Genomic DNA, 14,850 nt, shown 5'->3' on the forward strand with positions numbered 1-14,850 from the left:
CAATGAAGACAAAATATTGAATCTTGAAAATAAAATTGCCCAAACGGAGAATATGGTAAGAAATCATGAACAGAATCTCCAAGAACTATGGGACATCATGAAAAGACAAATTTAAAAATTATTGGGATTGTGGAAGGCACAGAGATACAAACCAAAGGAATGAACAAAATATTCAATGAAATAATGTCAGAAAATTTCCCAAACCTGAAGAATGAAATGGAAAATCAAATACAAGAGGCTTACAGAACACCAAATGCACAAAATCACAACAGATCCACACCAAGGCACATTATAATGAAAATGCCTAACATTCAAAATAAAAATAGGATTTTGAAGGCTGCGAGAGAAAAGCATCAGATTACATATAGGGGGAGACCAATACAGATAGCAGCCGACTTCTCAACCCAGACTCTAAAAGCTAGAAGGGCCTGGAACAACATATTTCAAGCTCTGAAAGAACATGGTTGCCAACCAAGAATCCTATACCTAGCAAAACTAACCTTCAGATTTGAAGATGAAATAAAATCCTTCCATGATAAACAAAAGTTAAAAGAATTTACAAATAGAAAGCCTGCACTACAGAACGTTCTCAACAAAATATTCCATGAGGAGGAAATGAAAAACAATAGTGGAGGTCAGCAAAGGGAGGAACTACCTTAGAGAAAAACCACTCAAAGGAGAAACCAAGCCAACTTAAAAACCAAAAATAAGACAAATGACTGGGAATACAAATAATTTCTCAATAATAACCCTGAATGTTAATGGCCTAAACTCATCAATCAAAAGATACAGACTGGCAGAATGGATTAAAAAGAAAGACCCAACAATATGCTGCCTGCAAGAGACTCATCTCATAGAAAAAGACATCCACAGACTCAAGGTGAAAGGATGGAAAAAAACCTACCACGCACATGGACTCAGTAAAAAAGTGGGGGTTTCCATCCTTACAGCAGATAAAGTGGACTTCATGCCAAAGTTAGTCAGAAGGGATAAAGAAGGACATTTCATACTGCTTAAGGGAACCATAAATCAGGAAGACATAACGATAGTAAATATTTATGCCCCAAACAATGGTGCATCCCTGTACATCAAACAAATCCTTCTCAATTTCAGGAATCACATAGACCACAACACAATAATTCTGGGTGACTTTAATGCATCACTGTCACCACTAGATAGATCTTCCAAACAAAAACCAACCAAAGAAACCATAGAACTCAATAACACAATCAATAACCTAGCCTTAATAGACATATATAGAATATTCCATCCATCAACGAGCGATTCACATTCGTCTCAGCAGCACATGGAACCTTCTCAAAAATAGACCATATGTTATCCCACAAAACAGCCCTTAGGAAATGCAAAAAAATAGAGATACTGCCTTGTGTTCTATCAGATCATAATGAACTGAGAATAGAAATCAATGACAAAAGAAAAAACAGAAATTACTCCAACACCTGGAGACTAAATAATATGCTATTGAAGGAAACATGGATAACAAAAAACATCAGGGAGGAGATAAAAAAAAATTTAGAGGTCAATGAGAACAACAATACAACTTATCAAAAAATCTGGGACACTATGAATGCGGTACTAAGAGGAAAATTCATTGCATGGAGCACATTCCAGAAAAGAATGAAAAGTCAACAACTAAATGACCTAACATTACAGCTCAAAGCCCTAGGAAAAAGAAGAATGGAATAACAGCAAAAGTACTAGAAGACAGGAAATAATTAAAATCAGAGTTGAAATCAATGAAATTGAAACAAAAGAAACAATTCAAAAAATTGACAAAACAACAAGTGGGTTCTTTGAGAAAGTAAACAAAATAGACAAACCCTTAGCCACACTAACAAAGAGAAGGAGAGAGAAGACTCAAACTCCTAAAATTCGTGATGAAAAAGGAAATATCACGACAGACACCACTGAGATACAGAACATAATGAGAAGCTACTTTGAAAATCTGTATTCCAACAAAATAGAAACTACCGAAGACATTGACAAATTTCTAGAGACATGTGCTCCTCCCAAACTGAACCAGGAGGACATACACAATTTAAACAGATCAATATCAAGCAATGAAATAGAAGAAGCCATTAAAAATCTACCATCCAAGAAAAGCCCAGGACCAGACGGATTCTCAGCCGAGTTCTACAAGACCTTCAAAGAAGAACTCATTCCAATACTTCTCAAAGTATTCCAGGAAATAGAAAAGGAGGGTACCCTACTGAACTCATTCTATGAAGCTAATATCACCCTCATACCCAAACCAGGAAAAGACACATCAAGGAAAGAAAATTTTAGACCAATATCCTTGATGAATATAGATGCAAAGATCCTTAACAAAATATTGGCAAACCGTATCCAAAAACATATTAAGAAAATTGTGCACCACGATCAAGTGGGGTTCATCCCTGGAATGCAAGGATGGTTTAACATCCATAAATCAATAAACATAATCCATAATGTCAATAGACTTAAGGATAAGAATCATATGGTTATTAAAACTGACACAGAAAAAGCGTTCGACAAAATACAACACCCCTTCATGCTCAAAACACTAGAAAAAATAGGGGTAGTAGGAACATACCTGAACATTGTAAAGGCTATTTATGCTAAGCCCATGGCCAACATCATTCTTAATGGAGAAAAAATGAAACCATAACCTTTAAAAACGGGAACAAGACAGGGATGTCCTCCTTCACCACTTCTATTTAACATTGTCCTCGAAACTCTAGCCAGAGAAATTAGGCAGACCAAAGAAATTAAAGGGATACGAATAGGAAAAGAGGAACTTAAGCTGTTACTATTTGCGGATGACATGATTCTATATTTAGAGGACCCAAAAACCTCCTCCAGAAAACTTCTAGACCTCATCAGTGAATTCAGCAAAATAGCAGACTATAAAATCAACACACATAAATCTAAAGCATTTTTATATGCAAGCGACAAAACAGCTGAAAGGGAAATGAGGAAAACAGCTCCATTTGCAATAGCCTCAAAGAAAATAAAATACTTGGGAATCAATCTAACCAAAGAGGTAAAAGATCTCTACAATGAAAACTACAAAACATTGAAGAAAGAAATTGAGGAAGACCTTAGAAGATGGAAAGATCTCCCATGTTTTTGGATAGGCAGAATTAATATTGTCAAAATGGCCATACTACCAAAAGTGCTATACCGATTCAATGCAATTCCAATTAATATCCCAATGACGTACCTTATAGAAATAGAGCAAGCAATCATGAAATTCATCTGGAAGAATAAGAAAATCCAGAATAGCTAAAGCAATCCTTAGCAGGAAGAATGAAACAGGGGGTTTCACAATACCAGAACTTCAACTATACTACAAAGCCACAGTAACAAAAACGGCATGGTATCGGCACCAAAATAGACAGGTAGATCCATGGTACAGAATAGAGGACATGGACACAAACCCAAATAAATACAATGTTCTCATACTAGACAAAGGTGCCAAAAATATGCAATGGAGAAAAGATAGCCTCTTCAACAAATGATGCTGGGAAAACTGGAAATCCATATGCAACAGAATGAAACTAAACCCCTATCTCTCATCCGGCACAAAACTCAACTCACAATGGATCAAGGACCTTGAAATCACACCAGAGTCCAGAGACCTTCTTATAGAAGAAAAAGTAGGTCCAAATCTTCAACTTGTTGGCTTAGGATCAGACTTCCTTAACAGGACTCCCATAGCATAAGAAATAAAAGCAAGAATCAATAACTGGGATAGATTCAAACTAAATAGCTTTCTCTCAGCAAAGGAAACTATCAGCAATGCGAAGAGAGAGCCTACAGAGTGGGAGAATATCTTTGCCACTCATACTTCAGATACAGCACTAATTTCCAGAATGTACAGAGAACTCAAAAAACTGTACACCAAGAATACAAATAACCCAATCAACAAATGGGCTAAGGATATGAACAGACACTTCACAGAAGAAGATCTACAAGCAATCAACAAACATATGAAAAAATGTTCAACATCTTTAGTAATAAGAGAAATGCAAATCAAAACTACACTAAGATTCCATCTCACCCCAATTAGAATGGCGATTATCAAGAATACAAGCAACAAGAGGTGTTGGAGAGGATGTGGGGAAAAAGGTACACTCATACATTGCTGGTGGGGTTGCAAATTAGTGCAGCCACTCTGTAAAGCAGTGTGGAGATTCCTTAGAAAACTTGGAATGGACCCACCATTTGACCCAGCTATCCCACTCCTTGGCCTATACCCAAAGGACTTAAAATCAGCATACAACAGAGATACAGCCACATCAATGTTCATAGCTGCTCAATTCCCAATAGCCAGACTGTGGAACCAACCTAGATGTCCTTCAATTGATGAATGGATAAAGAATCCGTGGTATATATATACAATGGAATATTACTCAGCTATGAAGAATAATAAAATTATGGCATTTGCAGGCAAATGGATGAATTTGGAGAATATCATACTAAGTGAGATAAGCCAATCTCAAAAATCCAAAAGATTAATGATCTCACTGATAAGCGGATGATGACACATAATGGGCGTGGGAGGGGGGCAAGAATGGAGGAAGGAGGGACTGTATAGAGGGAAAAGAGGGGTGGGAGGGAAGGAAAAAATAACAGAATGAATCAAACATCATTACCCTATGTAAATGTATGATTAGGCAAATGGTATGCTGTTACTCCATGTACAAACAGAAACAACATGTATCCCATTTGTTTACAATAAAAATAAATAAAAAATAAAAATAAAAAAATACAAACTAAAAAGGGCTGGGATGTAGCTTAGTTAGGTTAAGCACCCCTGGGTTTGATCCCTGGTACCAAAAAAAAAAAAAAAAAAACACAGTGTGAGTCTAGCAAGATCTTATCTCAAAATAAAAAAGGTTGGGGATGATGTAGCTTGTCTAGCATATGTGAGGCCCTGGGCTCAATTACCAGCAGTGCAAAAACAAACTATCTATCTGGAGAAGATGCACTAGGAGACCCACCTAAATACTACCTACCTGTTTCTCTTGTGACCGATGGAATACAGGGGGGAAAGCAACACCACTGGGCACAGGCAGATTCACAGTCACTGAACTTGTATCTCGTTCCTGCAGCAACAAAGCACAAAATAGCGAAGATGCAGACACTTCCTGAGGCTGGATCATATCCTACCGATCCCACTTCTGCATAAAGGGAACCCTACTCTGAGGGATCATGAATACACCTCAAATCAGGTCTCAGGGATTCTAACCCAGCCCAAAAACTGAATGCAGAGGGGAAGTGTCTACTTTGTGAAGCACCCTACACTGATAAATCTAAACCCCCCTTTCCCCAACATTCTGTCTGCCCTAAGACACTTAGCCAGGGTGAGACGCACAATAATTTTGGTCAAGACAGCAGTGATGTGCTGATCATGCCTATTTAGCTTCTCTTCAGGGTCCTCATCCTCAGGCAGGGGGCAGGCAAGGCTGGGCCTGGCTCTCTTTGGGGGAGCAGGAACCAAAGCTGGTGGTAAATCTGGGAGATCTAAAACGAACAAACAAACAAACAGATGTGAGGACATCCATTCCCTTCCAGGAAGACACCAAGCCAGTAGGAGCAAAGAAAAAGAGGCAGCTGCTATGGGGCTCTGGTTCTGGTGTCACCTTAAATAAGACATTTAATCTTTTATTTTAAAAAAATTTTTTAGATGTTGATGGACCTTTATTTTATTATTTATATATGGTGCTGAGAATCAAATCCAGTGCCTCGCACATGCTAGTCAAGTATTCTACCTCTGAGCCATAACCCCAGCTCCAAGATACTAATCTTTATGAGCCTGTTTCTTCATCTAAAAAATGGGACTTAAGCAGCAGAGGATATGCAGTGTCTGAAATAATGATGGGGCGCAGCCATGTGTGGTGGCACACACTTACAACCCCAGTGACTCAGATGGTTGAGGCAGGAGGACCATGAGTTAAGAGCTAACCTCATCAACTTAGTGAGAACCTATCTCAAAGTAAAAATAAAAAACAAGGGCTGGAGTTGTATATCAGTGGTAGAGCACTTGCCTAGCACACATGAGTCACTGAGTTGGAGCCTTAGCACCACATAAAAATAGATAAACAAAGGTATTATGTCCATCTCCAACTAAAAAAAATATATGTTTTTAATTTTTTTCGATGTTTTCATCTTCTAAGGTCTTCTTCAATTTCATTCTTTAATGTTCTATATAGATGTTTATAGACTCTTATTTTATTCATTTATTTAAGAGCTCTACCACTGAGTCATAACCCCAGCCCCAATTAAAAATATATTTTTTTAATTTTTATTATTATTATTATCATTATTATTATTATTATTATTATTATTTTGCAGTGCCAGGGATTGAACCCAGGGCCTTATGCTTGTGAGGCAAGCACTCTACCAACTGAGTTATCTCCCCAACCCTAAAATATTTAAAAAAAATTTTTTTCATTTAAAAAATAAGAAACAGGGGCTGGGGAGATAGCTCAGTTGGTAGAGTGCTTGTCTTGCAAGCACAAGGCCATGGGTTTGATCCCCAGCACCGCAAAAAAAAAAAAAAAAAAAAAAAGAAACAAGGGAACAAGGGGCTGGGGTTGTGGCTCAGTGGTGGAGCATTTGCCTTGCATGTGTGAAGTACCGGGTTCAATTCTCAGCTCCCCATATAAATAAATGAATAAAGTAAAGGTTCATCAATATCTTAAAAAAAAAACAAAACTCCGTAAGGATTTATAAGAGATTATAAGAAAGAAAAGTAATAGGCCAATTTTTCTCATTAATTTAGATGCAATATCTGAAAAAATATTTTTAAAAAATAATGATGGGGCCACATATGGTTGTAATCCCTGTGATTTGGGAGGCTGACAGGAGGACTGCAAATTCGAGGCCAATTTCAGCAACTTAGCAAGGATCTACGCAAAACCTAGCAAGACCCTGTTTCAAAATAAAAAATAAAAAGGAGGCTGGGGATGGAGCTCAGTGGGAAAGCAACCATGGGTTCAATCCCCAGTACCAAATAATGATGATGATGATGATGCAGAACCCACCTCAGAATGAAGTAGGAGACCTTGAGGCTGTCCCCTTTCATTCTCAAACACACAACTGCATGCACTCACCATTCAGCATCACCACATCTCGATGATCCTGCAGTGGAGGTTGGTCTGGGTTAGCATCACCACCTTTCCTACTTCCTTTCTTCACCAATTGCACTGCTGGGGCTGCACCAGCTGCAAGAAACTGACTCTGGAAATGCAACAGGTCCACCTCTGACTCCCCTGGCTTTGGTCTGGACAGCATCTTGACCCTCCAGATGCTTCCTGGGTTTGACTCTTTCCAGTATTACTTCTGTGTGAAGATTTGTCCTCACCCTTAAGAACAGTAAAGATGATGAGTCCTCGGCAAATAAACCCTGGTTCTCACTACCATGCATCAGGGAGGACCCCCTTTTTCCATGAGTTCATGTGAACTCACTCTTCCTCATTCATATGTTATTGCCATTCCTTCCCTATTCAGCCCTCCCTGATGTCATCAACTTAGCAAAAATATTTACAACTAATTCAGGTTGTTCACAATATGTAGGTAAGAATTTTCAAGAACAATCAACAGGAGATCTGAAAAAAATGCCATAGGAGCCAGGCAGATAAATATGTCATAACAGGGAGTGGTAATTCTATATCAAACTGGAAAGAACATGCCTGAACTAAAGGTATTCAAATTATTAAAAACATGGGCTATAGAAAACCAACATATAAAAGTCATTTGAGGGGATGGGGTTGTAGCTTAGTGGTAATGCCTGACACATGTGGGGTACTGGGGTTGATCCTTAGCACCACATAAAACAATAAATAAATAAATAAAACAAAGGTATTGTGTTCATCTACAACTAAAAAAAAATTAAAAAAAAATAATTTGAATGTCTATACACGGGCAACAAACAACCAGAAAGTGAAATTAAGAAAACAATTTCATTTACAAGAGCATCAAAAAGAATAAAATATGTCAGAATATATTTAACCGAAGTATGAGATTTGCCCACTGAAAAACTATAAAACATTGTATAGTCATTCATGCCTGGTGGTGCTCACCTGTAATTCCAGCTACTCAGGAGGCTGAGGCAGGAGGATCACAATTTAGTGAGATCCTTTCTCAAAAAAAAAGTCTTAACAAGGGCTGTGGATATAGCTCAGTTGTAAAATGCTTGCCTAGCATGTGTGAATAATGCCATGGGTTTAATCTCCACTGGGGGGATAGAGGGGGTTGTTGAATGACAGAAGACCTAAATAAAACATCCTGTTATCACAAATTAGAAGACTTAATACTATTAAAACGGAAATACTTTCCAAATCTACAGACTCAATGTAATTCTGATCAAAATTCCAGATGCCTGTTTTTATGAAATTGAAAAGTTAATCTTAAAATTCATATGGAAGGCTGGGGTTGTGGCTCAGTGGTAGAGCGTTTGTCTAGCACATGTGAGGCACTGGGTTCGATCATCAGCACCAGATTAAAAAAACAAACAAACAAAAAAAAAAACTAAAAAAAAAAAAAAAAAAGGTATTGTGCCCATGTTCAACTAAAAATATGTTATTTTAAAATCAGGGCTGGGGATATAGCACAGTTGGTAGAGTGCTTGCCTTGCATGCACAAGGCCCGGGGTTCAATCCCCAGCACCACAAAAAAAATAAAAAATTTAAAAAATTAAAAATCCTATGGAAAGGAGCTGGGGTTGTGGCTCAGTGATAGAGCACTTGCCTAGCATTTGTGAGGCATTGGGTTCAATCCTCAGCACCACATATAATAAATGAGTAAAACAAAGGTTCATCAACAACCTTCCCCCAAATTTAAAAAATTTAAAATTTTTTTAAAAATTAAAAAATCATATGGTTAAAAAAAAAAAAAAAATCATATGGTAATGTAAGAGACCCAGACAAGCCTGAAAAATCTTGAAAAGAAACAAAGTTGGAAGACTCACACTTCCCAATATCAAAACTTATACAAAGCTATTTTTATCAAGACTGTACTACTGCCCTGGGACTGTAGCTCAGTGGCAGAGCACGTGCCTAGCATGTGTGAGGCACTGGGTTTGACCCTTAGCACCACGTAAAAATAAATAAAATAAAATCATGCTGTTCATCTACAAAAAAAAAAATTTTTTAAAAAGACTGTACTAGAGGGGTGGGAGGGGTGGGGGAAGGGAAAAAATAACAGAATGAATCAAACAACATTACTCTATGTAAATTTATGATTACACAAATGGTATGCCTTTACGCCATGTACAAACAGAGAAACAACATGTATCCCATTTGTTTACAATAAAATAAATAAATAAATAAAAAAAAAAAAAAACCAAAGGAAAAATGATCTTACTGATAAGTGGATGATGATACATAATGGGGGGTGGGAGGGAGACAAGAATGGAGGAAGGAGGGACTGTATAGAGGGAAAAGAGGGGTGGGAGGGGTGGAGGGGAAGGAAAAAATAACAGAATAAATCAAACACCATTACCCTATGTAAATATATGATTACAAAAATGGTATGCCTCTACTTCATGTACAAACAGAGAAACAAGATGTATCCCATTTGTTTACAATAAATAATACATTTTTAAAAAATAAAAAAAGTTCAGACTGAAAAAAAAAAAAAAAAAAAAAAAAAAGACTGTACTACTCAGACATATAAACCAATGAAATTCTATTATCCGTGGTCAACTTATTTTCAATAAGTATGAGATTTTTTAAATGGGGAAAAATAGTATTTTCAACAAATGGCACTAATAAACTAGATACCATATATGAAAGAATAATGTAAGATACCCTACCTCATCTCATATTATATATATATGTATATAATATATATACATATATATATATATATAAAACTAACTCAAAATAGATAAAGGAGCCAAATATAAGAGTTAAAATTATAAAACTGTTAGAAAAAAACATAGTGTAAATTCCTGTCATTAGATTAGGCAACAGTTTCCCAGATATAACACAAAAAGCAACCAAAGAAAAGACAGATAAATTGTATTTCACCAAAAGTAAAAACTTAAGTGCATCAAATGTCATTATCAAGATAATCTACAGAAAGGGAGAAAATATTTGCAAATCACATTAACTGATAAAGGATTTGGATACAAAATATTTAAAGTACTCTTTTTTTTTTTTTTTTTTTTTTTGCAGTGGTGGGGATTGAACCCAGGGTCTTGTACTTGTGAGGCAAGCACTCTACCAACTGAGCTATCTCCCCAGTCCATTAAAGTACTCTTACAACTCAACAATTAAAAGGGGAAAAAAAAAAAAACAGAATGAATCAAACAACATAAATTTATGATTACACAAATGGTATGCCTTGACTCCACGTACAAATAGAGAAACAACATGTATCCCATTTGTTTACAATAAAAAAAAAAGAATTAAAAAAAAAAAAAAACTCAACAATTAAAAGACCCAATTTAAAAGTAACAGAGGAGCTGGGTGTGGTGACATATGCCTGTAATCCAGTGACTCTGGAAGCTTAGGCAAGAGGATGGTAAGTTGGAGGCCATCCTCAGCAACTTAGTAAGACCCTGTCTCAAAAAAACAAAAACAAAAACAAGAGAGCTGGGGATGTAGTTCAGTGGTAGAGGAACTCTGGGGACGATCCCTGGTAACACATACACACAAATGAACTGAGGTTTTCAACAGACATTTCACCACAGAAGATGCACAAATGGCCAGTAAGAACATGAAAAAAATGTTCATGATTAGTAAACATGGAAATAAAAATCAAAACCATATGGCTGGGGCTGGAGTTATAATTCAGTGATAGAGCACTTAATAGCACATGTGAGGCACTGGGTTTGGTCCTCAGCCCTCAGCACAACAAAAAAATAAATGAAATAAATAAAGGTACTGTGTCCCTCTACAACTAAAAAAAACAAACAAACAAACAAAAAAACACCACATAGCCTGGATTGAGGGGGTGTGTCTGTAATTCCAGCTACCTGGAGGCTAAGGCAGAAAGATTGCTTGAGCCCAAGAGTTTGATATCAGCCAGGGCAACATAGCAAGACCCTATCTTACCAGGCACGGTGTTGTACGCCTGTAATCCCAGCAGCTCAGGAGGCTTAGGCAGGAGGATGGTGAATTCAAAGCCAGCTTCAGCAACTCAGGAAGGCCCTGAGCAACTCAGCAAGACCCTGTCTCTAAGTAAAATATAAAAAAGGGCTGGGGCTGGGGTTGTAGCTCAGTAGTAGAGCACTTGCTTAGCATGCATGAGGCCCTGGGTTTGATCCTCAGCACCATGTTAAAAAAAGAAAAAAAGGGGACTGGGGATGTGGCTCAGTGGTTAAGCACCCCTAGGTTCAATTCCCAGTACCAAAACAACAAAAAAGACCCTATCTCAAAGAAAAACAAAAAAATCCCTCAAAAACCAAAATCACAATGAGAATTGGAAGTATGTGGGTCAGTGGCAGAATGCTGGGCTTATATATGCAGTGTGAGGTCCTAGGTTCAATCCCCAGCAGCAAAGAAAAAAAAAAAAAAAAAAGAGAGAGAGAGAAAGAAAGAAAACACAAAACTTCACACCCACTAGGGAGGCTATAATTAAAAAAAAAAAAAAAAAAAAAAAAGGAAAATAAAAAATAACAAGTGTTGGCTAGGATGTGGAAAAATTGGCACCTTCATTTATTCTTGGTGGGAATGAAAAATGGTGCAGTCTCTGTGGAAAACAGTTTGGCAGTCTCTCAAAAAGTTAAACATAGAGCTACCATATGACACAGCAATTCGACTCCTTGGTATACACCCAAGAAAAATGAAAACATATGTTCACAAAAAAATGTACACGAATGTTCAGAACAGCATTATTCCTAATAACTAAAAAGTAGAAACACAAATGTCCATCACCTCATAAATGGATCAGCAAAATGTGGTAGGTATAAACAATGAAATAAAAATTGTCTATAAAAAGGAATGAAGTTCTGATACATGCTAAAACATGTATAAACCATGAAAATATGCTAAGTAAAAGAAGCCAACCACAAAGGACCTTACATGATTGTTTATATAAAATGCTTAAAATAGGTAAATGCATAGAGATGGAAAGACTAGTGGTTGTCAGGGGCTAGGAGAGTTGGAGGAAAAGAAAATTGATTGCTAACAGGTATGCAACTTCTGAGATAAGGAAAATATTCTCTAATTAGATAGTAAAAAGTATTGGTTGAAACCTTGTGGATATACTAAAAACCACTCAACTGTATATTTTTAAATGGTTAATTTTACGGTGCTTGAATTAGACCTCAATTAAAAAACAAAGTCACCCAAAGTGGTATACACACCTGTAGTCCTAGGAAGTTTAGGAAGGATTACAAATTCAAGGTCAGCCTGGGCAATTTAATGAGATCCTGTAGCAAAATAAAAAGGGTTGGGAATGTAGTTCAGTGGTAGAGTATCCCTGAGATCTATATACAGAATAGATAGCAGCTCTTCCCCTACAGATCAAAGAACCCCCTCCCCCAGTATCAAAAAGGGAAAAAAAAAAAAAAAATTAAGCCAGGCACAATGGTGCATGTCTGTACTTAGCTACTTGGGATGATGTGGTGAAGGATCCTAAATTCAAGGCCAGGCTAGGCCACACAGTAAGACCCACTGAATTAAAAACAAACAAACAAACAAAAAAAGTCTTGGGGCTGATCAAATATGTCTGTAGGACTGAGAATGTAGCTCAATGGTAGAGTGCTTACATGAGTGAGGCCCAAGGGTCAATCTCAGCATATCAAAAACAAAAATAAGTTGATAAACTATTTTAGAACTCCCATATTAGTTGCCAATAACTATAAAACTATCATCATTATTATTATAATAGTTAACATTTATTGGGCACTTAGTATATATGCCACATATTGGTTTAAGTGCTTCTTTCACATTCATTTATTTAATTCTCACAACCACCATATGAGGTAGGTTAAATCTGTTATTCACATTTAATAGCTTAGGAAAGAGGGGTGCTGAGAAGTTAAGTCATTTGCCCAAGGTCTCAGAAGTAGTAAATGATAGGACTAGGATTCAATTCCAGAGTATCAATCCATGCTATATTACGTTCTGCTGCCTAGCACTGTGAGGTACTTTAGTAGAAGTCTGGAACAGTGTGGGAGAAAGAGGAGCACTATAAAGAAATTCCTGAAGAACAAAAGCTGGAATTACACTAAAATCTCAATACAGACAATTGACCTTTACTATCCAATAATTTCTTGTGGAAGGATGCCCTGTACAGGATGTTTAGGGGCATTCCTGGCTTTTACCCACACTCCTCTCCCAGTTGTAACAAGTAAAACTGTCTTCATACAGTGCCACTGAGGATGTGGTAAACACAAATACATTAAAAAAGCAGGACATCCCAGTGACTAAAGGAATTATGTAGAAAATTAGTGCTACAGAATTTCAGAGTTGGGAAAGATCCCTAAATGTTAAAAATAGGGTTGGATATTGAGGTAGGTCATAATGCACTTTGCAGAGTCAGAGTAGTTATGGGCATCAGCTTTGGAACCACTAAGCTAGAAGTCAAATACCAGCTCCATTACTTACCAGCTGTATGAGTTATTTAAGCTATTCCATGTCCAATTTCCAAAACTGTAAAATGTGTCTAATGACAGGTTCTACAGAATAGGAATTTTGCAGATTCAAATGACTGTACACAAAGAGCCTATCACAATATGTTATTCACATAAATAAACCTCGGTAAAAGCTAGCAATTTTTTAGTTCTAAGTAAAGTCACAAAAATACTTCCCCACAAGCTCCTGCTTGGTTGGGCTGCTTTTATCCAGAACCAATTTGTGATAGAAGCCATAACACCTTGAACTACAGTAAGGATGATTCCTAGCGCTAACAATGGACTACGTAGTTTTCTCGGGTCGCCTCTTATTTCACCGCCCATCGTCCAGCGCCAGGAACCCCCCCAAATCTGGCTCTAGCTAAGTGTCCTGGACTACCCGCGTCAGCCATCAGAAAGCACCAAGCTGCCGGTTGATGAAGGGCCATGACTGAGATCTATATTCCGAATAGGTAGCAGCTGCTCCCCTGCAGATCAAAGACCCTCAGGCGGGTTAGGACCGAGGCATCGAATACGCGGCCCTTGGGTTCTCTGCTCCGAGTCACCTAAAGTTAGTTCCTCCCGTTCCCGCTACCTACTAGCTCGAGTCCCGCCTGGGCGCCGCCATATTGGTCCGCAGGGCCGCGCTTCCGCCACCGCTAGATTTTAGTTTCCGCAGCTCAGCCCCGCCCGCTGCTCCGAAGCTTGACTCGGAGCATTCCGGGGTTGTCTGCTCAGCGTCGCTGCAGCTGAGCTCGAAGCTGCTGGAGCACGAAGGCACCGCCTGCGGTGTTTTATCCTGAAGCCGTAAACCGACTCTCCGAACACACGTTCTTTGGAGGTACCGCAGGTCCGGCCCTTCTGAACAACAGCACTGGTGGCATAGGCGTAAGATTCCTCGGCCGTCCCTCTGGGCGTACTAACTTGCAGAGCCACATCTTATACAACAGCACCAGCGCCCAGACAGTGCACAGAAACCACTCACACCAGTGTGACCTCACCACTGTTTTTATGGCGAGTAAGAAAGTAACCATGAAAAGCGTCTAAAAAAGGTACCGTGGCGCACGCCTGTAATTTCAGCGGCTCGGGAGGCTGAGGCAGGAGGCTCACGAGTTCAAAGACAGCCGCAGCAATGGTGAGGCGCTAAGCAACTCAGTGAGACCCTGTCTCTAAATAAAATAATAAAATACAAAATAGGACTGGGATGTGGCCCAGTGGTTGAGTACCCCAGAGTTCAATCCCCGGTACCCCACCCCACCCCCTCAAAAAAAAAAAAA

General features: G+C 38.2%; 1 protein-coding gene across 5 annotated transcripts in view; it reads right to left on the reverse strand.

Moving 5' to 3' along the window:
• The window catches only part of RPAP1 (RNA polymerase II associated protein 1), a 32,444-nt gene extending 18,200 nt beyond the window's left edge, over positions 1 to 14,244 (reverse strand). Inside the window, exons 1-5 of one of the 5 annotated variants that reach the window (XM_079128756.1) lie at positions 14,173 to 14,244; positions 12,323 to 12,388; positions 7,122 to 7,373; positions 5,381 to 5,529; positions 5,022 to 5,111 (exon numbers count right to left, since the gene is read on the reverse strand). In XM_079128756.1, the coding sequence (XP_078984882.1) occupies positions 5,022 to 5,111; positions 5,381 to 5,529; positions 7,122 to 7,302 (420 nt within the window). In that variant the 5' untranslated portion in view covers positions 7,303 to 7,373; positions 12,323 to 12,388; positions 14,173 to 14,244. Of the gene's footprint in view, positions 1 to 5,021; positions 5,112 to 5,380; positions 5,530 to 7,121; positions 7,374 to 8,090; positions 8,151 to 11,069; positions 11,192 to 12,322; positions 12,389 to 13,214; positions 13,770 to 14,172 lie in introns of those variants that run through there. The other 4 variants (XM_079128757.1, XM_079128758.1, XM_079128760.1 and 1 more) reach the window with 4 other exon arrangements.
• Between the last annotated feature and the right edge of the window lie 606 nt (positions 14,245 to 14,850).

This window comes from Sciurus vulgaris (assembly GCF_902686455.1).
Source record: "Sciurus vulgaris genome assembly, chromosome: 2".
NCBI lineage: Eukaryota > Metazoa > Chordata > Mammalia > Rodentia > Sciuridae > Sciurus > Sciurus vulgaris.